This window comes from Mauremys reevesii, linkage group 5, assembly GCF_016161935.1.
Source record: "Mauremys reevesii isolate NIE-2019 linkage group 5, ASM1616193v1, whole genome shotgun sequence".
Lineage (NCBI taxonomy): Eukaryota > Metazoa > Chordata > Testudines > Geoemydidae > Mauremys > Mauremys reevesii.
In genome coordinates, this window is record NC_052627.1 from 104350543 (window position 1) to 104376235 (window position 25693).

At 39.5% G+C, this 25693-nt stretch overlaps 1 protein-coding gene across 1 annotated transcript; it reads right to left on the reverse strand.

Annotated features, from left to right (window-relative positions):
- Positions 1 to 1375: 1375 nt before the first annotated feature.
- On the reverse strand, positions 1376 to 22224 carry SLC34A2 (solute carrier family 34 member 2). Its single transcript, XM_039541323.1, has 12 exons — positions 22119 to 22224; positions 21875 to 22009; positions 21138 to 21266; positions 20073 to 20216; positions 19312 to 19423; positions 17062 to 17257; positions 16318 to 16413; positions 12671 to 12791; positions 11806 to 11973; positions 9922 to 10038; positions 9713 to 9837; positions 1376 to 4424 (listed from the first exon to the last, which is right to left on the reverse strand). Exons 1-12 carry the CDS (start codon positions 22222 to 22224, stop codon positions 3843 to 3845), a joined length of 2031 nt encoding a protein of 676 aa, XP_039397257.1. The 3' UTR covers positions 1376 to 3842.
- Positions 22225 to 25693: the final 3469 nt, after the last annotated feature.

The window sequence follows — 25693 nt, forward strand, 5'->3', positions numbered from 1 at the left end:
CCTCACCTTACCTCTTCTCTTCCCCAAGCCCCACCTCTACCCCACCCCTTCATAGGCCCTGTTCCCCGCTCACTCCATCCCATAGAAACTTGCCATAAAATGTCCACTCCCACAAAAGACAAGTGCAAAGTACTTTACTTAGGAAGGAAAAATCAAGTGCACAACTACAAAACAGGGAATAACTGGCTAGGTAATAGTACCGCTGAAAAAGGATCAGGGGCCTACCATAGTAGGATCATAAATTGAATATGAGTCAACAATGTGTTGCAGTTGCCCCTCCCCCACCCCCCCAAAAGGCTAATATAGTTCTGGGATGTATTAACAGGAGTGTCTTATGTAAGACAGAGGAGGTAATTGTCCTGCTCTACTTGGCACTGGAGAGGCCTCAGTTGGAGTACGTGTCCAATTCTGGGCACTGCACTTTAAGAAAGAAGTGGACAAATTGGAGAGAGTCCAGAGGAGAGCAACAAAAACAATAAAAGGTTTAGAAAACCTGACCTGTGGGGGAAAGTTAAAAAGAACTGGGTCTATTTAGTCTTGAGAACAGAAGACTGAGGCAGGTACTGGATAGCAGTATGCTAATACGTTGAGGCCTGTTATAAAGGAGATGGTGATCGATTGTTCTCCAGGTCCACTGAAAGCAGAACAAGAAGTGCTACGCTCAATCTGTAGCAAGTGAGATTTAGGTTAGCTATTAGGTGAAACTGTCTAACAATAGAAAGTAGAAACTATAGAGGGTAGTTAAGCTCTGGAATAGGCTTCCAAGGGAGGTTGTGGAATCCCCAGCAGTGGAGGTTTTTAAGAACATGTTGCACAAACACCTGTCGGGGATGTTCTAGACTTAACTTGGTCCTGCCTCAGCACGGAGTGCTGAACCAGATGATCTCTCATGGTCCCTTCCAGCACGCTTCCTACGCCGCATGTTTACTGCTATGAAAATCTATGTTGGTGCACATTCCTCCTAAGATGTCCTTTGTTCTACCTACGCTGATGCACAACCCCATATCCTTTACCGTTTGCTGTTTCAAAGTAGAGCTCTTTGACTCAGAACTATTTTTCCTTTGGTAATCACTGCATATAAGTAAAGGTATATATTTTAAACATCTCTTTATTTTTTTATTCAATGCACTGCACTCTACTAGAGCAAGATGAACATTCATGCCAGGTTACAAAGCCCAAAAGGTTGTATAATTTCTTTGAATTTAAAAAAATAATTTTTAGAAACCTTGTGCCTCAACAGTTACTCTTCACAGAAAATTCACAACTGGTTAGAAAAATAGAATTCAACATCCTTGTGCATTATAGACATAATAGGAATATATTTAGCTACATTGTAATCTTTATTTTAAGGACTCACCTCCTGCATTAGCAGCAAATCACAATGTAACTTAAACAATGGAGCCACTAACATGCCTCCATAGTATGAAGTATACATAGTTACAAATACAATTTTTAAAAGTTATGTTACAAAATATACAGTATGTCCTTTTTACATTATAAACATTGCATAGTTTTCAAATATGTAATGTAAACAACTCAATCACATAAAGAAATTTACGATATAACTTATGAAAATGCTGTACACTAGAACAATTATAAATTAAGTGTAAATAGCAATTATTAGAGTCTGGGAAGGAATATGCTGGGACATGTGCTATCAATTTTAGGTAAATGTCTCCACTGAAATGCATGAGTTCTGCCTGAAAATAAAGGCACATGACACAATGTATATAAAGAATGAAGAAGGCTAAACAAGAACTGAATGTAGGACAGGAGAATAGTTACAACAAAGAAGCCTAGAGCACTGATATGTCAAAACATAATTCCTCCAGTTCCTTTGTAGCAACTGCTTTTCCTAACTATCCCTGGTGTTTTGATAGAGAGCTTGTTTAAGCTTTTATTTAAAACAGTAAAACAAAGAGTCACTCTGTTAACTGAATAAGGAGAAGCAGGAAACGTCTTCTATTTTAAAGTCAGTCAATGAAAAATCTTACAGAATTTCACAAGAACATCTAGATATTCTAATGATCAAAAAGCTGAGAGTAGGAAATGCACATAAATCTATAAAGACATGTGAGAGCACATTAGAAATGTGAGGGGCAGACTAGAGATCTTGTTCGTATGAGAAGAGCTGTTCAAAGACAACAAAGTTCAACAAACATTAACATCAAGAAAACAGAAAAAGGAATAGGCTGAAAGGGATGGCTGGTCCTAACTCTGAGTTCTCTATTGAGATCCAGGGGAGCAGAGTTAGGCCAACAGTGAGTCCTTTTGAAAATCCTATCTGGGCTAATAGATACAAATCACAACCATGCTTAGCATCTTGTCATTGGCTCACAGGAGCAGAAAAAATCCAAAGCTCAGTCTGAATACAATTTAATATAGTATGAAAAGGCAGACTTTACACAACTTATAAGCATGTCAATTTAAAAATGTGAAGAACTTATTTTCACCCTCAAAATGTACATATTTACATTATAACTGAGTTCTGCCTACTAAATTACATAACATTAAGAAAATAGCAAACTTGTTCAGAAGTAAATCTATTTTAGCAGCACTGAGTAGCTATGCTACAGTGAAGGGTCTTGTCAGCATTTCCATTGTAATTCTCATTTATAACTCAGCTATATAAACTAAAAATTAGCATAGAACCAGGGCTGTAGTTTTTCCACCCCTCACAACTGTCAACCTTCATACATTCCAACCCTCACCCACTATATCTCCCATGATTTGGTCATTTTTAAATCATATAAAGCCAACAAAAGTGTACTGATTTTTGAAGGCTTTGCAGTACTCAGAAATGGCTCATTCTGAAATGTTGCAGTTTGTTGTCAGTCCATGATGTGGACTAATCTGCACAGGCATTTACTAAAACATTAATACCCACAGAGAGCGAGGACAAGGGACTTCCCACCATGTGATGTCCGATTACTTTATCTGTGGATGTTTATTAGAGATTTGGATTCCTAATATGCACATGCATAATAATGACAGTACAAATTCATGCCAGGCACTATGCTGATTCCAACTAAGACTGACACAGGCCATGCCATAAATGGTTACAGTTAACACACATGTTCTCTACAGTTGGTGTTAACAGCTTTCTTTAAGAATGTGTGATCTTAGCATAAGCCCTACAGTCAGCATAATGCTGAATTCCAAATGTCCTTGCTTTTATTGCTCTAAATCCAACCTTTACTGCTATTTTAAAAGGCTGTTTTGTGGTTTAGTAAAGAGTTTCCAGCAAGCCCTTCAGTAGGCACCCAATCCTTAACTGATTTATACTTTCAAATGACAAGTGCACCAGCAATTTAAAATAGTTACATGTTAGCCTTTAGTTAGAAGTCACAAAATACAGCATCTAAGCTCTCTAACATTACAGGAAATGAATATATGAAAATATTTTCATTCTTCTGATTTTTTGCCTCTTCGAAAAACTTTGTGGTATCATCAGGTGAGTGTAGTTTAATATCCCTGTAATTCAGAGAGAATGTTCTGCACATTACAGCGTGTTTTTTTAAGTTCATATGTCTCAATTCACTGGAGCCATTCTGTTAATGGGACTGCATATCAACGTTTATTTGTTTGGTACTACTGGCCTTGAATTAACATATCATATAGTAGATCCTCCAGATAAAAATCCATCCTTGGCTTTTTACCTGATCTTAGACTTTCTGGGAACCCTGTAGAATTTGTTCTACTGCATTCCTTGATGAATAGTATTCCACTGGATACAAGAACCTAACAGAGTTTTCATTCATTCCTCAGTATACTGCCCAAGCTGATTTTCAAGAGATTGATTGTCTTATACTGTATCTTTGCTATTACAGATTGATCCCCTCCTAAAAGGCTGTGTTGTCTGAGTAGGTTTTCTCAACACCAGCTGCTGGTTGTGTCTTTGTAACACAATTTTCTTCATCAGCCAATTCAACCGAGTTATCATAAACTGCCATAGCCTTTTCCTGCTTGTCTTTGGCCAGCTCATCTTCCGTGTTGCCTTTGCAGCATTTGCAGCACTTGTTGCAGAAGCAGTATCTCCCACAGAAGGAAAGTGCAGAAGTTATCACATTATCCCATGGCTTCAAGGAGTGCATCCACCTGGGAAGGAAATCCCAGTTTTGGAGCTTTGTAGGCAGGATATTTGGCCGCTTGGACTGCAGAATATTAATCACAATCACCATAATGAAAGCAAGTAGGATGGGACCACAAATGCCCAGAAGGACCTGCCAGCCAGCTACCGACAAACCAAACACAGCCAACGGGATCAGGAAGAAGCAGAGGATCAGATAAAAAACAGCAAACCATCTGTACTTGGCTGTTACGTTCCCCAAGCTCTTTGCGAGGCGGATTGGTAACCGGGTGAAAGGTATTGGGTACCACAGAATAATCCCGGAAATATTGAAAAAAAAGTGACACAAAGCAATCTGAAAGCAAGCACATTTTGAACAGTTAGTTAAAGTGCCTTTAAATACTGTGACCCAAATATCAACAAACCTATGATCTTCCTCAGAGTCTGTATTGTCTTCCCTCACTCCCCTTTTACTCTATTATCACACTTAAGAGTTATGATTAGTTTTAGGTTATACGGTCTTCTCTTTGTTCTGGGAAGCACTATGCACACTTTGGGTACTACATAATTAATAATGATCAACAATCAGGGTAATGTTTGGGAAAGATCCAGACTTCTGTGTGTTTTTGATGAGTCATCAACATAAGACAACTAAGTTACATCTGACTTGGCCTAAGGGTCTGATTCCTTACTCTCACACTAGCAAAATTCCCAGTGAAATCAAGGAGCCTACAAGAAGAGTATTAAAAGGTCATTAAAAGTGTACAGTGGACAGCACATCCACATGCACAATGATACACAGAGCTGGCCAGAGAAGCTCGGTGAGAACCTGATTCTGTTGGAATATGTGGTTCCGTCAGCATCAAAATGCTTAATGAAACTGGGTACATTTTGCCATAATATCATTGGGGGTGGGGGGAAAGGTTTCAACAAATGTCCCATTTAGACATTTTTGGAACAAAACATTTTGATTTTTTGCACTGAAAGTACTTTTCATATCTAATTTTTTTTACTTAAATAAAGACATGTAAAAAGTTGAAATCAAAAGGAAACATTTTTCAAATGACCCAAAATGTTATTTTGAATTTCCCATTGTGGACAATTTGGAAATGTTGGGTGTTTGCGCTGATTTGGAACAAAGTCAAAGCTCAATATCTCGACATCCTTCACAAAACAGTACTCCCATCCTCCACACAGCTCTGCTGAGTAGTTCTACCATGCAGCCCTTCACCCCTGTGCTGACAAAGCCAGCCAACTCAAACAACAAGCAATTTCTGTTCATCAACTGAAAAAGATACAAGTACAAATCAATGAGAAAGGCACACAACCCTAATTTTTTTAATGTAAAAAATGTGTTGCTTACAAGGAAATAAGATGCTGCCTTTAGATTCCGGCAGTCTAATAAGTCAATAAGGACAAATGCAAAGTACTCCACTTAGGAAGGAACGATCACACATACAAAATGGGAAATGACTGCCTAGGAAGGAGTACTGCGGAAAGGGATCTGGGGGTCATAGTGGACCGCAAACTAAATATGAGTCAAGAGTGTAAGACTGTTACAAAAAAAGCAAACAACATTCTGCATTATATTAGCAGGAGTATTGTAAGCATGACTACGTGCATCCGATGAAGTGGGTATTCACCCACGAAAGCTCATGCTCCAAAACGTCTGTTAGTCTATAAGGTGCCACAGGACCCTTTGCTGCTTTTACAGATCCAGACTAACATGGCTGCCCCTCTGATACAAGACACGAGAAGTAATTCTTCCACTCTACTCTGCGCTGATTAGGACTCAGCTGGAGTATTGTGTCCAGTTCCGGGTGCCACATTTCAGGAAAGAGGTGGACAAACTGGAGAAAATCCAGAGAAGAGTAACAAACATGATTAAAGATCTAGAAAACATGACCTATGAGAGAAGATTGAAAAAATTGGGTTTGTTTAGTCTGGAGATGAGAAGACTGAGAGGGGACATGATGACAGTTTTCAAGTACATAAAAGGTTGTTACAAGAAGGAGGGAGAAAAACTGTTCTTCTTAACCTCTGAGGATAGGACAAGAAGCAATGGGCTTAAATTGCCGCAAGGGCGGTTTAGGTTGGACATTAGGAAAAACTTTAGGAAAAACCTACAATGTGACAGTCTCCATTCCAAATGAGCACATGGAATGGAGACTGTCACATTGTATTTGAAAGAAAAACTTAGAGTTTAATGATCTAAAATTAGGGAGATCAGATAATTTCTATCCCAGAATACTGAAAGAACTGGCACATGAAATTGCTAGTCCAGTAGCAAATATTTTTAATAAATCTGTATATTTGGCAGTAGTACCATATGACTGGAGAATAACTAGCATTGTTCCGATATTTAAGAAAGGGAAAATAACTGATCCGGGCAATTACAGAGCTATTAGTCTGACCTAAATGGTATGCAAGGCTTTAGAACAAATTACGAAGGAAAGGATACTTAAATTCATGGAGGTAAATGGAAAAGGGATGTAACACAACATGGCTTTACCAAAAATAAAGTTTGCCAGACTAACCTGATTTATTTCTTTGAGAAGAGAACTGATTTTTTAGATAAGGGACATGCAGCAGATTTAATACACTTAGACATCAGTAAAGCATCTGACATGGTACCACATGGAAAATTGTTAGTTAAGTTAGAGACAATGAGGATTAGTACAAGGAACTGGCTAAAAGGGAGAAGGCAATGGGTTGTGCTGAAAGGAGAAATATCAGACTGCAGAGAGATTACTAGTGGAGTTCCTCAAGGACTGGTGTTGGGGCCAATATTATTTAATATTTTTATTAATGACTTTGGCACAAAAAGTAGGAATGTGCTAATAAAATTTGCTGTTGAAACAAAGGTGGGAGGTATTGGCAATACAGAGGAGGATCTGAATATTATACAGGAAGACCTGGAAGACTGGAGTGATAGAAATGGGATGGAATTCAATAGTACAAAGTGCAAGGTAGGATTCAATAATAAGAATTTCTGTTATAAATTCAGAGCTTATCAGTTAGACGCAACAGAGACTAAGTGTATTGTTGATCACAGGATAATTATGAGCCACCACCATGATGAGGCTGCACAAAAGGCAGGTGCGATGCCAGGCTGTATTATGCAAGACATTTCCAGTAGAGATAGAGAAGTATTAATGTCATTGTACAAAGTACAGGTGAAACCTCATCTGGAATACTGTGTAAAACTCATGTAAAACCATGTTCAAGAAAAAATAATTCAAACTGGAACAGGTGCAAAGAAGAGCTACTAGGATGATTGGGATATGGAGGACCTATTTTATGAGAGGAGAATGGAAGTGCTTGGCTTGATTGGCCTAGCAAAATGAAGTCTGAGAGGGGGTAAACACCAGGGAGCATGAAAAACTATTAAATTTAAAGGACAAGGCTGGGACAAGAACATATGGGTATAAGCTGGCCACAAACAAATTAAGGCTGGAAATTTAAAGAAGGTTTCTAACCATCAAAGAGGTGAGATTCTGGAACAGCCTCACAATAGGAGTTATGGGTCAAAACAGTTAATTAGTTTTGAGAGATGGATAAATTTCTGAGTAGGATTGTATGATGGGATTGCTCGTGATGGTGGGGGGCAAGGCTCAACAGCCCTGGGGGGTCCCTTCCAGTTTATGTCTTCCGTCAGTCACGTGAAGGGGTGACCCCAACGTATTCTGAGGTTTTTTTCTTCTTCCTCTGAAGCGTCAGAGATGGGACACAGGACAGATGGTGCTTTAAGGTGGCACTGAGCATTCTCTCACTCAGGTGCTTGCTCACATGCTCAGGCTCTAGCTGATTGCAATATGTGGGGTTGGGAAGGAATTTTCCCCAAGGTCAGAGGGTGACTTTGTGGGGGTTTCACCTTCCTTTGCATTGTGGGGTGCAGTTAACATGATGGGATCATCTAGATATGTCTTGCTCAATCAATTCCCTGCCATGGCGAGGGCTTCCGGCATTGGTACACCTCAGTCTCCACCCTTCTCTGCCTGTGCCACATAATAATTTAGTCTCTTGTGGGCTACAGAACTTTCATCTAATTTTGATTGTTGGGTTTAGTGTGGGAGTGTTGGATGATGTTAGTGGTCTGTGATATACAGGAAGTCACCCGAGGGCCAGGTCTACACTAACAAGTTAAGTCAACCCAGTTGTGTCACTCAGGAGTGTGAAAAATCCACAAGTAAGTCAGCCTAACCGCCCCCTGTTGACAGTGTTAGGCTGACAGAATAATTCTTCTGTTAACCTAACTAACACCCCTCAGCAATGGGAGAAACCCTTCTATTGCAGCTGCAAGTATCTATGCTGCAGTGCTACAGCAGCACAGCTGCTGTAGAGGTTTAAGAGTGACATAACCTACATGATCTTCTGGCCAAAACATGAAGGGGCCAACGAATGTTTAGCATATCTGGCATGTAAATATCATATCTACAACAGTGCCATGAGAACTCTTGTTCTCACTTTCAAGTGACATTGTAAACATTGTAAACAAGAAGGGGGCAGCATTATCTTCTGCAAATGTAAACAAACTTGTTTGTCTGAGTGATTGGCTGAACAAGAATAGGACTGGGTGGATTTGCAGGCTCTAAAATTTTACATTGTTTTATTTTTGAATGCAGTTTTTTTTACATAATTCTATATTTGTAAGTTCAGCTTTCATGTAAAGAGATTGCATTACAGTACTTGTATTAGGTGAATTGAAAAATACTATTTCTTTTGTTTTTTTACAGAGCAAAAACTTGTAATCAATAATAAATATAAAGTGAGCACTTTACACTTTGTATTCTGTGTTGTAATTGAAATAGATATATTTGAAAATATAGAAAACATCCAAAACTATTTAAAGAAATGTTATTCTATTGTTGTTTACCAGTGCGATTAATTGCGATTATTTTTTTAATCGCTTGACAGCCCTAATTCAAACATATGGTTTTGTTTTTTAAAGGATGTCATAAAATGATTATTTAACATGAGATCAACTTAACTGGACTTAGCCCAGCTTGAGATTGCAGCTGCTTTATCTTGGGTGGAGGCAATAAAACGACTACTGTTGTTATTTCCCTGTTTTTCAAGTATGTCAATGACCAGTTCAGTTTATTAGAGTTATTGAAATGCATTGATACTTGATGTAGAAAGGTAAATTCAGACATCACCATATACCTGGAAAATCATTTACCTTTTTAAAAAATAGGTTCCCAAACCTAGGCTCCTAAAATCAACGGTGTGCTTTTCACAAGGGCTGAGCCAGTAATTAAGTCAATGGGAGCTACTTGGTGTTTAGCATTTTTGAAAACAGGCCATCAGTGTAGATGTCTACATTTTGACTTCGGAACCTAACTTCAGACTGTCATTTCTGAAAATCTATAACAGAATCAAGCCAATCTCAGGAAAGCCATTATCAATTCTGTGAACATATAATGTATCTTTTTGCGCTGGTCTCAATATTTGAGACTGATGCATGGCCCTTAATAACCTGAAGAGCTCAGGTTTGAAAGGCAATAGTCTGGTACTAGTGTGGGATATTTGTATACCAGCATGATTAGAGCTAAATCCTCCTTATGCCTTAATCCTCCTTACTCTGGCAAAATTCTCACCGACTTCAATCTGTAAGTAATAATAAGCATGATTTATACTGACCTGTAATGAATATCTTAATGTACTGCCTGGACTTGCTAAAGCCGCAAGTATAGCAGTCGTGGTCGTACCAATGTTAGAGCCTAACGTAAGTGGGTAAGCACGCTCAATGCTTATAACACCAATACCTAGAAGAAGAAAATAGGACTGAATATTTTGGACTGAAAAATATAAAATGCGAGGCTTTAGAAATGAAATACCAAAGAACTTACCAACGAGTGGCGTAATAGCAGATGTGAAAACAGAACTGCTTTGAACAATGAATGTCATACCAGCTCCAACAAGCATCGCCAGGTATCCGGTTACCCAAGAAAAAGGATATGGGAAATCTGAAAAATTAAAAAGGGAAGGCACAATTTTTAGAGTCACAAAATATTTTATGCTCTATGTAATACAGCTGTGAAAATATTATTATTATTTCTTATTTATTAGATGTTAAAGCTACTTGGGGCAATGACCATTTTTTGTTCTATGTTAGTACAGCACCTAGGACAGCAAGGCCCTGGTCTTTGAGTAGGGCTCCTAGGTGCTACCACAGTGCAAATAATAATAAAAGCATTTACACGGAGATCAACACAACAACGTATAGGTGCCTTTCAAGTTATAAACTGAAATAACAAGGCCCACGGTTTCCAAATTTCAGTTGCCTCAATTTTGGCAGCTTCAGATGCCTTCAGTGAGCCTGTTTTTCAAAAAGCACTGAGAGCCCATCCTGTGAAAAATTGGGTCTCTTTAATGTGTCTCAAGCTGGGCACCTAAAAATCACTAATAACTTTTGAAAATATAGACCTAAAGTCCCCAATTACAGAGATAATGCACCATGTTTCCCTGAAGCCTGCAGCTTTGCCAGTCAGCTACGAAATCAGGACTTAATCAGTTGGGAAGAAGTGAAATAAGAAACCCAAGAAACTGACCAGTTCCAAATTAGATGTAAACATGGGAACTGACTAATTTTTTTCCTGAGTCGCTGCTGCCCTGTACCCCAGAGGAAGGAAGGGCCAGCAGCAAGTCCTGTCTGTTTAACCTTCTCCCCATGCAGAGCACCATCTCTTCTTCCTCAGTCAGACCTCTGTCAGGGCTGCCTCCCACTGCTAGTGAGGCCCACCGCTCTCCTCAATCTAGGAAGCAAAAGGGGATGGTGGCAAAAGCTGCACCTGGGCGAATGACCTAGCACAGGGGTAGGCAACCTATGGCATGCGTGCCAAAGGCGACACGCAAACTGATTTTCAGTGGCACTCACACTGCCCGGGTCCTGGCCACCGGTCCCGGGGGCTCTGCATTTTAATTTAATTTTAAATGAAGCTTCTTAAACATTTTAAAAACCTTATTTACTTTGCATACAACAATAGTTTAGTTATATATTATAGACTTAGAGAAAGGGACCTTTTAAAAATGTTAAAATGTATTACTGGCACACAAAACCTTAAATTAGAGTGAATAAATAAAGACTTGGCACAGCACTTCTGAAAGTATCAGAGGGGTAGCCATGTTAGTCTGGATCTATAAAAGCAGCAAAGAGTCCTGTGGCACCTTATAGACTAACAGAAATTTTGAAGCATGAGCTTTCGTGGGTGAATACCCACTTCGTCGGATGCATGCACTTCTGAAAGGTTGCCGACCCCTGACCTAGCACAAAGTGGCTTTTTAATGAGACAGGTGGTCATAGAGATTGAAGCTGGCTGCTCAGTCAGGAGAGGGAAAGGGAATTGTCCCCTTTTTCAACTAGCTCTAGCAGTAACATGAAGTGAAGGCCCCGTGCCAGAGGAAGTCGTCAGCACTTCAGTGGTGTTTACTAAGGATTTATATCTAGTAACCCCTAGGATTCTTACAGCTAATGATTATACAGTTCATCAAAAACAGAGTCTGGACTTTGGTTCCTACAGCTTAATCAGCCACACTTCACAAGTGAAACATTCACTCACTGATTTATAAAAAGAAATGAAAGAAACACACTGACAAGATGAAACATTATTCTAGAATTTCAGCTTCATATTGCTTTACTCGTGCCATCGCTTTGGATCAGCCAGTGCAAAGTGTCAGTAAACGTGTTTATTGCCACTGTTATTCATAGTTACATAGAAATAACACATAGTTACCGGTATTGAGCGTCTTCTTGATAACTGAGGCCACTTGTCCTTTAAGCACAGAATTCAGTAACTTAACTATCAGCACCAAACAGGTGCACAAAATTATTAAAGACCCTGCAAGCAGGATGAGACCGACAGCAAGATCAGCAAGACTTGTTCCTACAAAGATATGCTGGCCTAAAAAGGAAAAAGAAAGTCAAAGTCAGACTAGCCAGAATTTTATTTCTGTCACTAGGCCATACTGCTTTTCTTCCATAAATAGGCACAGTGGCATCAATGTCAAAGGTAGCAAAAAATCCTTACCTCATTGTCTGCCCAGTATGGGTGTTTTGGGGGGGGGGGGTGGCTCTCCTATGGACATGGCTATAAGATATCTAGCATCCCCACACAAAGGGGCAGACAGAGACAGAAACATGCCCATGTATGGGTAGTGTATCTCCATGCAACTTTGCGCAAGGCAGCGATATGCAAAGGCAGGAGCAAATCTTAGTGTGTTCTTCATGGCAAGATGAGTGTGTCACCCCTTCTCTGCCAAATGGTACTCACATGCCAATGAAGATGATCAATCAAAATATCCAAGAAATCACTCTTGTAAAGTAACCCTAGGAACCTGTCACTGGACTTGTAAGGTGTGACATGACATGGAAAACCTGTGCTGATTTTAGGGCTCCTAGCAAGAGATCTATGTGGGGTCTGAATGATGCAATGTTACCAAAAGGAGATTGGTCAATAACTCCAGAGGAGCTGGTCTGAATGTATGCAGCTGTCAAACTTCATTTTGCTTGTATCCCTTTCTAATGATCTGTTGTTCACTTTACACAAAATAAGTGTTTCTAAAACCCAGAACTTACAAATAAGTGGCATTTCTACTTACATTTTTGAATATTTTCCGTGAGAGACACATTTTTGATGGTCCACGTCAAGTTTCCATCAGTCCAGCAAAGGTGAGGGGATGTGCAGTTTTCTGAGGCCGGAATGGTGACATTCTGCATTGTCTAGATATTGCCATGCAAAACAGACAATTTAATCAACTACATCCTTTGCATTAAAAACTAACATGCCTGGGTTTTCAAGAACTGCAACAAAGCATTCCTATAATAAATGAAGAATGGTGAACAGGGCTAAGCTCAGTCTATAACTAATGGCATCCCACCAATGAAGAGGCAGACTTGCTTGTATTTTGAAAAAAGGCTGAGACTTCATTCAAGTTAATTAACGTAATACGGTGGGGTGGGGAGGCTGTGGAATTCCTTGACAATCCCTATCCATCTCACTGCTTCCTTGAATCAAAGAATCTTATCTCCACGAGGGTCCTTAATTGAAAGTAGTGGAGGCAGTGCTGCCTATTGGATAGAGAACTCGACTAGGACTCAGGACACCTGGTTCTACTGCCAGCTCTTCTTGTTGGGTGACCTCGGGCAAGTCACATCACTCTCTATGACTCAGCTTCCCCATCTGTAGAATGGGGATAATGCTACTGATGTCCTTTATAAAGCACTTTGAGATCTACTGATGAAAAGTGCTATAGAAGAGCTAATTACTATTAGTGGGGACCTGTACTGGACCCCACACTTGTTCACCAACCACAACCTCGCTCATGAGGAGAGAAGTGACCAATTCAGACTCTTGCCATGCTGGCTGTGGTTTGCCAAGGCAGTCATGTTCTGCTATTTCAAAGCAGTAGCCTCGAGTAGATCAGACTCAGCTCTAGTGGATGCAAACAGGATTCTTCATTCAGGGTGTCAGGCACACACAGACCCTGACTCTTCAGTTCACAGAGAAACAGTGTTATATAATACAAGGTCTGCAAATCCTAGCCAGATTAAGAAACCATGGAATGGATTGTTTGCTAAACTCTACAGCCCAAGAAAGTGGTTACCAGCCAGTTAGACTTTGAACTCCGACGCTCTGAGCCACTGACATTGCGACTGCTGCTTTTACAGATCCAGACTAACACGGCTACCCCTCTGATACTTGACATTGTGACTGTCACCAGTCCACAGACAAGTTTTTCCTTTTCTGTTATCTCTCACTTTGTTTCCATTACAGCCAGTGACAAATTGTCTGTACATATGCTTGTAAGGGGTTTATTAAAACAATTTTCTAACATTGTGTGTTTAAATGTACCAATTTAACAATATTTTTGAATGACAACACAGTAGGGGTTCTACACATCTCTTCTCCTTTCCTTTCCTTCATATGAATTTTTATTCATCAGAGACACCGAACTAAGCTTGCAATTTAATAAACACAAGAGAACTTATTGTCTAGGATTCATAGTAGTCTCTGAAACCAGGGGTTATTGTAAGTAAAGCATGAAACCTTACAATGTTTAATGAATCTCCTGCAAATTCAGCAGCAATTACTGCCCATTTATTGCCAAATGTTACTTACTGTATTATTACAACCTTACCACTCTCAGCAGAGCTTCTGAAATAGCCACTGGCAGAAGCAAAACCAACCATTTAGTATTAGAGCCAAGCAATATGCTGTTGTTGTAGGACCTGATTCTAATATGCTTTCATTGAGAAGTACCTTATTCCCCAACCCGTCCCACTGGTTTCAATGAGATTATTCAAGGAGTAATCAGAATCTAGCCTTTAGAATATATGTTTAAAGAGGTGTGCATGGCCACCTTTTTAATGGACCAGAACCTGCTCCTCTTACTCATGCTGAGCAGTACCTTCCTCTGAAAGTAGTCTCACTGAAATCTAGTACAGTAGTTCTCAAAGGAAGTAAGGGTGACGGAATCTAGCCCATTATAAACTGATATTGGGCTGTATTCTATTCAATAAATGGGATTTGAGTGCAAAAATCAAAGGGGAAACATGATCTATTGGTTTTTACGGGGTCATTGCTGTGCAGAAGGGATTATAGAGAATCTAACACGACTCCTATCTGAAGAACTATTTTTAGTGCATTTTGTACTGGCGAAAGATGGTAGATTGATAGTCCTGCTGAGTGACATTTTGTATTTGTCAACAGAAAAGTTACTATATGGGATGGGGCAGTACAAGCTTCCCACACTGCCCTGCCAATATACCTCAACCCTGATCTGGAGTTACCAAATCTGTCCGAATAGCTATTCAATATTTGGCCTCTCTGCTGAGACGGTTTGTTTAGTTTGTTTTTAAATTTAACTGTTTCCTTGCGTTGCAGTTCTAGAACAACAGATGTATCCATGCACATCAAACTGTATGTATTTCATTATATCCCTCTTCCCACATGCTCCATGTAATCACTTATCTTCTTGGTGGGAATTTTCAAAGACGTGTTTGACAGTTGGGTGGCCAAATCTCATTGAATATTAATGGGAAGTGAGTGCCTAACTCCATTAGGCTCATCTGAAAATTCCAGCACTAGATTTTAAATTCTTCAGAGCTGGAATTGTGTCTTCTTATGCATTTGGGGCCGCTGGCTTGGAGACTTTGGGCATTACTGTAATACATATGAGAAGTGATAACGTTCTCATTAAGAGCACCAAGGGATCTTTAACAAACCAGGTTTTATTTAAATGAAGCACTGAACAAGATCCAAATCCTGTAGTCTTTAGTCTAGCAAAATGGATATTGATGTTAACGTCTGAAAGAAATTCCTTTAATTGGGAGTTTTGCCTGAGTTATGAATTCAGGTTAAGCTCCACGTCAGGTTGGTCACAAAGCAGTTTTCCAAGAATACTAAAATAGGCAAAAGACTGCACTAATGCACATCAGCCTAAACTAGTTCTGTATTGGTTTGTCAGATCAACTCACTGGAATGCTGCCATACTGCAGTGGGCTCCTGCTTGAATATTTAGCTTTGCTATTTATATCTTCACCTCAGTGTTTAATGTCAGGGGCACTATTCTGTTCTGCTGAAATTCATGCTTCATTGCAGATGACTTTCACCTCTTTTTGTTAATTATTTTTACAGTAGTAGCACCAAAAGTCCCCAGTCATAGGGACCCACGGTGCTTGGCATTGTGCAAACACCTAGTAAGAGACAGACCATGCCCTGAAGAGCTTACAATATAAATGGACAAGACAAAAAAAGGGTGGGGGGAAGGTAGTATTATTATCATTGCTGTGTTGCAGATATTTTCTACATACAGGAAGTCTACAGCAGCACCAGAAATTTAAAATAATAGTGGATTTAGGAGGGTTTTCTTTTTCTTTTTGATTCAAGACAATCACAATGACAAATCAAAAGGTGTACAGCATCGTTCAGTGTCAGACACATTAGGCCAAATTCATACTTAGTACAACTCCTTAGACTTCAGTAGAGGTACAAGAGTGTTACACTTTGTTCACTTATTTTATGCAACAAATAAAACTAATCTCAAAATAATCTCACAAACTGCATATATTAGAATACCTTGCCCAACTACTGTAAATAACATTAGTAGTAATAGAAAAATATCTTTTTTGTGCTGTGGATGGATTTATAATACTGTCAAACTATTTCCTTCTATTTGAAGGAGTGATAGTTAAGCGGCAATATCTTTCCTTAAGAGCACAAAAGCTGTTTTAACACAATACTTACCACATTTGTTTTAGTTTTGCACCAAGTCTTTATCAGGGATTTGTTTTTTGCTCCTTCCTCATTTGTAGCAATTGCATTTATTACTGATTTATCAAGCTAAAAGAGAAGAAACAAATAGAACACTGTAATTCCAGTCTGTAGTTTGGATCTGTAAAATTAGAGCCAAGCCTGCTCATCTAACTCCTCCAAGTAGTCCCACTGAAATCAATAGGTCTGCTAACATGAGTAAAGCAAACATGACCTTGGAAGTGGCCTGATCTCCTGCCCAACAAGAAATACAAACAGGGGTTTATCTCCTGGAAAAATAATCTTCTTTTCTCATTTTTATATATCTATAAAAACATGAAACATGCATCCTTTGCCCCATGTACTAAACCAAATCAGCCATCAGCCATCCCTCATTTAAACAAACACACATGGTTGATTTTATATAAACTCAACTTCTCCATGTATCAATTTCCCTGTTCACTCTATTTTTCATCAATTGCCTAACTCCCAACCAACCTTCCCACGAGTGCCTGCCTTGGGTGTCAGCATTAAATTGACAATTTTTTTTGAAATAGTTGAAACATGCATCTAATACATAAGATTTCAGGAAATGTGAAACAAAAACATAAAATAAAATAAAAAATGAGCTTTTCTGTCATGAGTACAGTAATACTATCATGCAGCCTGGCAGCCTCAGAGCAGTTTGATTAACTGAAGATGAATCAAGCAAGAAACCTCATTAAAGTGAGAGCTTACCTGGATGATAAGCTTTGTAAAAGGATCTGTGATGACTTTTAGCAGCTCAGGGGCATCTTCGCCACTCTCAAGATTAAAGGAATCAACTATAACATTAGTAAGGCGATAAAGATAACCAGACACTACTTCAAGGGGCAACAACACAAACACTGAGAGCCAGTTAAAGAAATCATGGACTGTAGCTCCAGCAAAGGCCCTGCAAAAAGAAATTTAAAAAAGATGATTTGCTGTTTGAATAACACATGTATAAAGTAGATAAAGGATGTAATCATATGGGTTGGAAAGGAGCCTGCACTGAGGCAGGAATGATTTCATTTTTGGGGCCACAATCTGCCATCCTGTCTTACAGTGCACAGAATCTTACATGCAATTGACAAAACGGACCCTGAGGGATTAAAACATCAACGGAGAACAGACAAATGAAGCAATTCTCCCTGAAAGAGGGGTGTCATATCTTGCCTTAACTATTTCCAGTGAAAGTCACTGCATAATCTCCATTAGCTCGTTCCATCACTCGACTGTAGTTATACTGTTTTCCCCTAATACTTAGCCTGACTTTTTCCTGCTGTAGCTAAAACCTTTTTTCCCATCCTTACCGAGTAGTGTGAATTATGTATCCCTATCCTCTTTATAGCAATCCTGTACATATTTGCAAACAATTACTGTAGATCTCCCTTCCAGCTTTCTTTTCTGCAGACTGAACATTCACAGTTTTTTCCCCATAGGTCTTCTTTTCCAAGTCTTTAAACATTTATTAATCTCCTTTAATTCTCTCCAATTTGTCTATATATGTTTTAAAATGTAGTTCCTAAAACTAAAAACCTAATGCTATAAGCCAAGGAAACATGTTTTCTAAATGTTAATCTGTTTGATACCTTAGGTTTGCAATATTGCTTGAGGGTAGAATATTAGTGGAAGTTGGAACATTATAATTGGACAATGGAAATGATGATGCAGCCTCACAGTGAGTATTATTTTGACTGCTAGCAGGCACTTGTCATTTTTTTATTCTTTCTTTGAAATATGAATATTTCATCCATTTCATCCACCACAAGAGCGATGTGAACAGTACAGGTTATTAACAGATAGATATGGTTATTAATAATTATATTATGAAGCAACTTTTTCATTTTACTTTAGTAACTAAAGTTTCTCCCTTTTATACATTATTTAGCTCTAACAAACTATTTGGTAGGTGATGTGTATGTCGTTGACAAAGACTGGTAAGATTCAGAGGGACAACACATATAAATATGTTTTGGGTAAATGTATTTCACGCATCTGGTTACATGCACATATTCGTTATTATTTGTACTGAATGACAAGGTGCCAAAGTCTCACTCCCATCCCATTTTTACTGTTCTCTATCAGTAAGCTAGCAGCATACCTTTGTAGTGTCAAGATAGTAATCCATAAACTGGTAATGGATACAGTCAGTGGTTAGAATGTTTCACTTTCCTCATTTTACCATATCTTACCTACTGTGGAATTGACAGATGTTGAAAAAAACCATAAGGAGAGTAAACAACAGGTAGAAAACATTTTATCTAGTGTAACATTAACCTCTCCTGTGCAGACAAAGTTTTTCTTTGCCTGTTATAGAGATATGGTGAAATGAGGGTAGAAAAGCAGGCACTCTTCAAATTCCACTGGCTAGAAAGATTCTACTAGCTCCTGTGACATTCCTGAGCTTTAAAAAGGAGGATTCTATTAAGCAAGAGTAGAATCTCTTAGAACTGTGGAACTTTTCAATGGAACCACTATGCCTCTTTTCAGATGTATTTTCAATTATACTACCTTAAGTCTAGGTTGTACTGTACTTTATAGTGGCACATAGCTCATGAACAAAGGCAACATGGTACTTACTGTACTACCAAAGCTGACTGCTTTATGAAGCAGAAAGCTACAGAATTGCCATGTAATTATGTATGATGACTAAGCAGGACAGAGCCTATTGAGGTCTATCACAAAATTCCCCTTGATTTAAGTGAGACAGGATTACATATTTTTTCAAGATTGTGGACTAAATGTTGACTTATTTTAATTAGTTTATATCCAAGAATATAACTGAAACTGCACAATAACTCATTAAATGTAGCTTTAGAAATGTACTTTCACCTTTCCAAATTATAAAACATCCCTTTGGACAATGAAACTGTAAAGTGGCTGCTGTGGTGATAAGAACACAAAAGAAAGCCTGCTAGAGGAGGTGAAAATAGGCTCTGAAGGGCTAAGATTAAAGCACAATACCTTCTAAATTCATTCCTGTCTCCAGCTTGCATGAGCGCCACAATTGTGTTTGTGACTGAGGTACCAATATTTGCCCCCATTATGATAGGAATAGCAGCCTTTACACTCAGCACTATAAAGTAAAAAAGGAGCATTAGGAGAAAATCAATTCTTCAGAACACATTTTACATTCATCCTATGGAAATCAATGGGAGCTCTGCCATTGACTTCTATGGGATCAGGATTTGTCCTGTTAAGTAACTGTAATCAAGCACTATAATCTAAACAAGTTATTTTATTAAAGCACCTTGAGAACATGCTACATGATTAATCTGATTATTCGAAGGTCATGCTCTGCATCTGCAGCATACTGGTTTTCTGCCACTGCCACAAGATGTGAAAGTTGTAGAATTTCTGTCTTATCTTAAGCATTATCCCGCATGCAACTCTCACAGAACTAAACCTCAGAAGAAAACCAGTTACAGTAACTTTGTTGGTAGGACGAAGTATGCAAGTGCTGCTGAAGTTAATAAATCTAGTGTCAGTGAACCAAACAAATTTTACACAGTTGGGGGTCGGGGGGGGGAGGGCTGGTTTTCTATGCTATGTGTCCATTTTTAATTGCTGTCCATTTCTTATTTTGTACCAGGATGAAATAACTGTGAGGTTGTTTTCCTGCAGTCCCTTTCCTCATTTCCAATGTTTCTATACCTGGAGGTAAAAGGTGGTGAATGTAAAGGGTCTGAGGGTGATCTGCACTAGCTTATTGTAAGCAGACTTACATGTAGAAGATACCATGCTGACTATAATGGATGAGGAAGTGCTAGAGCTCTGCACCATGACTGTCACCAAAACTCCAATCACCAAACCAGCAACAGGATTTGACAGCACAGAACCATCTCGAAAAATGTCCCCTGCTGCTTTACCTATGTAAAGGAATTATTTTAGTGAGAAAGTGCCTTGTATAGTCGATAGTAAATAGGACAGCATTTTGTGAAAGATCATAAAAACAATATGCACGTGGCCATGTCTGTCAGTCTAAAGTGATATAACCCAGGGATCCAAGTTCAGATCCTGAACATAGTTTCTAGCCTTCTGAGGGATCAGGGAACACCTTACATTTTTCTCTTTCCTTTGGTTGACTGTAAAAGCAGCAACAGTGATGGGCCCCAGAGAGAACTGAATTTAGCCTACTTTGTCTGAGGGAAGGCCATCAAAATTGGGAAAGGGATTGAGGTTTGGGAGAGAAACCCCTGAGGGAAAAAAAAGATTAATAGCTTTATAAACTCTAAGGTCAGAAGGGACCATCATGATCATCGTACAAAGATGTAGTTAGTCTTAGGGGGATCTTCAAAAGAAGCAGCTGTCTGAGGCACAGATATGGGTAGAATACTGATAGGTCCAAATCCCTCTATATTTTGGCTTACTTTCAGCATGACCCTGTGGTGGTGGCAGCAGTTACCTGAGCCTGGGGCACAGGAAACCTGGGATCATGAGAGCTTTCAATAAGCATTCAGTTTTATGTCTCTCCACAATAAAAAGGTTTTCACATATTGAAGATAACATAACTACACCTGTGTATTTAACAGTCACTAAAATAAAAGGGACTTCCAAAATAAACTGGGATCACTAATCTCTAATGTCGACACCACTCTGGAATTTTGGAAACAAAGGCATCTTGCAAACAAAGGGAGATCAATATTCAATCACAGAGGCCTCCCTCTGTATATTTAAATGAAATGAGTTCTCAAGGTTGATATTCTTTGATTAGTTACTTTATTTTGAATTGAATTAGATTCAACAGCCCACTCAAAGCCTAACCTGATACTTCATAAGAGTTTTCATACCTCCTACCAACTGGAAGGCAGAGCTCAGTATATCCAAGGAACACACAAAGAAGTAGAGTAGTCCAAGCAAGGCAATAAACTTTGCTATCGCTGTGAGTACACTGATGATTTTTCCTTTGTTATCCAGGTCTGCAAAACATAAGATAAGTTTTTATGTATCAAATATTTATGTATTTGGCACTTCTTTTTGAACTGTTTAGCACTTCTAGCTAGTCTCCCATCCATAGTCCGTGGAGTCAAGGATACCGTTGTGAGCTCTGTGGATGATAAACCCAAAGGAATGCTCTTGTTAATAAAATTTTAACTACAGCATCACTGCACATAAAAGCTTTTCATATACTTTAAAGATTCAGTGAAGTTTGAAATTCATCCTTTTTTTTTTTACTGTTCACTTTTAGGTTTTTACCACATATAGTGGGGTTAATGAAAGGCTGATATTAACATACTGCTTGACAGCTTTCATCCACAGCTCTCACAGTGCTTTAAAATGGTGGGTAAATGGTATTACAATCTCATCACCCACAGGATCTGAGGAAATATTATAGCCCCATTTTACCAATGGGGAAACTGAAGCAGAGTGGTTAACACCAACATTTTAAAACCTGTGTGCCTAAGAGGAGGATTTTAAACTCATTTCTCCAGAAACTAACATTTGAGAAGAAATGGCTAAGATAAAGAGCACAGAAGATGAGAAGAAATAAAGACATGTAAATAAGTTGCGTATTGACAGGTTGTACCTCCCCACTTGACCCCAGTGTCCTGAAGCGCTGGCATACTCCAAGGGTCTTCTTCTTGCCCTGGCTCATCTATCAAGGCAATGTTGGAATGTGCAGGCTGAAGTCCACCTTTACTTCGAAGTGAACCCACATTGTCTGTTGAAAAAAAACACAAATCAACCAAATTGATTACTTGCCATCTTTCCCCGTAGCACAACTGTAAGGTTTTTATAGCCGTGTAAATTATATGGGAGCAGATATTTACCTTTTGTTTTTCGTCCACCTTTTTCAGACATGGCTTTGTCTTGCTTGGAGGAGTCTTCAGTATAGTTATTGGGTTGAGAGTTTTCCAACTCAGGCCAAGGAGCCATGATCTGACACTAAAAAAATACATTGATTAATGTTAGAGTCTGATGAAAACACTCTTCGGAGTACGACAAGAGAAAGGATTACCTCTAAAAACAACAGAGAGAAAACAACTCATCCTTGAACTCTGTTCTTTTTTAACCTTATTGAATTAATGCATTTTATTTGTGAAACCATATTTTAGCTTTACTTGTGAAACTTAGGCCAATACAAGCTATACTGTTATGAGCTGCATAAAAGCTTGTTATGATTAGAATTAAAACCTTGTTCAAGCTGGTATGTGAACACGCCCGTAATTTAAGAGTTTGTAAGAGACAGTTGAGGAGTCCCACCTAAAACATGATCTAACAGAGTCTGCCCAGAAACGAACACCATGGGGGCAAGGGGTTCCACTGGGTATTGTGACTGGGGAAGTATAGAGAGTGAGGGAAGGTAGAACATACTGAAACTGAGACCACACAAAAACAAAGAGAGACAAAGGCAAAAAGCAAGAAAGCCAAGCAGTAGCCTGTGAGCACGGTGTGACCCTGGGTAAAACTAGAGAGAGAGCTTTTGGATCTGTTGGCTAAAGAGGCTTGGGGCTGTAATCTAAAAAACTGCTCCTTTTGTTCTTGGTTCCTCCTGTGCTTGGAGAAACAGGACTTAGTCTCTTTTACCCAATCTTGTTTATTTACAAGTAATGTACTATCGGACTCCATCAATTTCTACTTCCAACTGGAAAATCCCCAGGGCCCCAAAATTTGACTAGTCACTTGGCTCAAAAAGGGGCAACACTGGTGTTAGCCTGGGGATCCAATTTCCAAGGAGAAAGAGTGTGAACTGGTATTTCTGCTGAACCAAGATGGAAGGGCCGCCCTTAGGCATACACCGCATATGCGGCTGCATAGGGCACCTGAAAATTTGGGGCACCCCTGGGTCTTAGTGTCCACCCTCCCGCCTGTTCCTATCCCTGTTCTGACCCTTCCCGCAGGTTCCCACCACAGGTGGCTGCTGCAGCCTGGGGAGTCTTTCTCCGGAGCGGATCTAGTACTTAAAAGTGAAAAAGCCTTCCAGCCTGCCAGACCTATTAGCACAACATTGAAACTGTTAAAGAGCCATTCAAGTGGTGATGAAGCCGTTTAACAGGCATTTGCCAACCCTCAGGTATCTACTGTCAGTTTCTGAATTTAATGACAAAAACAGCTGTGCATGACTGTAACATTTACCCAGAACATGTTAGTCTACAGGACCTTAGTTTAAAATTTGCTTTAAAAATATTTCATTAGTGTGTTGCTGAAGATTATAAAATCACATCTCTAAAAAATCCTTGCATAGATTTTTAGATGCACAATCTGGGTATTCATCTTTAGCCTAAAATGCTTGGATCTTCAGACATATAGTTTTCTAAATAAATCCTTCAAAAGACCACCCTTATCTAAAATACACACGTGAACCCAGGCAGCTGTTGGGCATTGGGGCACCAGTTTAATAATACTGCATAGGGCCCCATAAATCCTAAGGACGGCCCTGCAAGATGGAACAAATACTGGGGATGCTTGCTGAAATCAGAAGTGGCCAGCTGAACTTAAAACAAGACCTGAAACAGGAGCCGGAAGCTTCACAAATGGAATTGAAGCAGCGCCTGGAGGTTCGCCAGAAAGGGCTCAGAGATGACTTGCAGACAGAAATGAAATCTCTGTGGGAGCAACAACTACAAAGCGTCTGGACAGATTGGTCTGGACATGTCCATGCTGGAATAGTGATGAGGTGACCAGCTATCTGACTGGCATAGTTCAGCAGTTCTTCTGTGAAATAGTGGAGGCTAAGCAAGCTTTAGACAAGCTTCAATTTGCCAACCAAGATGAGCTGCAGCAAGGACTTATGAAGCTAAAAATTCACCTCTGGAAGGAAATCAAAGGGTCACAGACCAGTGGAAGGCAGCAGCGTGGAGAGGAATCGAGCTACCTAGCACACTTTGTTAAGATTGGACATTTACAACAGTTTTCTACCCCGTTCGTAACCTACAGAGGCCTAGGGGGAGAGGTCAGGCTGTCCCAGCTCAAATAAGGAAAAATCTTTGATAAAAAAAAACAACTCCCGGGGCTTTTTTGGCCCAGTTCAACCTTATAGTTGAATGGCTGGGAGGAAGGATAGAAAGGAGGGTTACTAGCAGCAAGCTTGGGGGGCCCAGCTCTGATTGTGATGCAGAACTTGCCCAGACCTTTGACCTGTTGTTTGGATCTAGCCATTACCTGAGCTGGCCAGGGCACAGCTAGGAGCTGGAAGGAGAGGGAAAGAACCCTCACCAGAACTGGCAGGGTACGTGTGGAGACTTGTGTTCTTGGCATACCAGATACTACAGAGGGCTTCCAGGATACACTGGCATTGGACCAATGTACAGATGTTCAGTTGGACTTGGACTTGCCAATCAAGATCAGCAAAAGGAGACCAAAGACCTTCCAAGAGGCTGTGAAATTTTCCCGTTGAACTTGAAGCTTTTCTTTCAGTAGTGCACCAGAAGAGAAAGCAGCTGCTAGTGACCGAGATGGAAACTGATTGTCATGAGCCCTGTAAGTACAGCTCTGTATCCAATATGTATGATGAAAGAGGGAATTTAAATTTCACACATGACAATATTGAATGATTAGAACAAATGATAAACGTGGTTTGTAAAAAAAGAGAAATTGCGAATAATGCAAAAATAGGTGAGTTAAATTCTGCTACTGTGACAAAATTGGCCCCAAAAGAAGGATTATTATAAATTTAAGGCAGGTCTAAAGCCTCTCTCCTGGACTGGGAAACAGGTGACACCAAGCTGAAAGAGCAAAGCTTATGGAGGTACAAAGATCAGACCCAGAGTTTTGGTTTAATAGCCCAGATTTAAGTAATAGTAAGAGGAGTTTGGCTATCGAGTACATATTACGATCTGTGTTGTGTATAGGGATAGTTGACACAGATTCAGCCATAATGGTTATTAGACCAGACATGCTAAAAAGGCTACCCAACTCCCCAGACAGTAACAGATGCATAGAGCTTTCTAGAGAACTGCTCCTATTACAGAAAGTTCATTTGTGGGTTTCCAACTATTGCAAACCCACTGCATAGATTGAGTGGGAAAAGGAAACAATTTCAATGGTCAGCAAAGTGCGATGTAGCATTTTCAGAGGTGAAGAGCCTCTTGTGATGGTGCCTTACTTGGCCTATCCATGTTTCAAAACCCCCTTTGGAAATTGGACACAGATACTAGTGCTTATGATTTGAGGAAAATATTGACACAAGAACACAATGGACTTGAGTGGATGGTAACTTATTATAGCAAAAATCTAAGTTCCCCAGAGAGAAATTACTGCACTGACCAAAAGGAACTCCGGCAGTGGTTAAATCTACAGTGGTTTTCCTCACTGTTTGTATGGGAGGAAGCTTACGGTCAGGACCAACCAATGCTTCCCTGCAATGGCTCTTTAGATCCAGGAATTCTAAGGGACAGCTTTTCAG

What these genes read in the sequence shown, in the direction of transcription:
- SLC34A2 (XM_039541323.1), bottom strand. Translation starts at nt 22,224, where the DNA reads ATGGCTCCTTGGCCTGAGTTGGAAAACTCTCAACCCAATAACTATACT. An exon ending in AGGTGGACGAAAAACAAAAG is followed by an intron (nt 22,010 to 22,118) that starts GTAAATATCTGC and finishes TTTTTTCAACAG; the next exon opens with ACAATGTGGGTTCACTTCGA. An exon ending in GCAAAACTAAAACAAATGTG is followed by an intron (nt 12,792 to 16,317) that starts GTAAGTATTGTG and finishes GGCAATATCTAG; the next exon opens with ACAATGCAGAATGTCACCAT.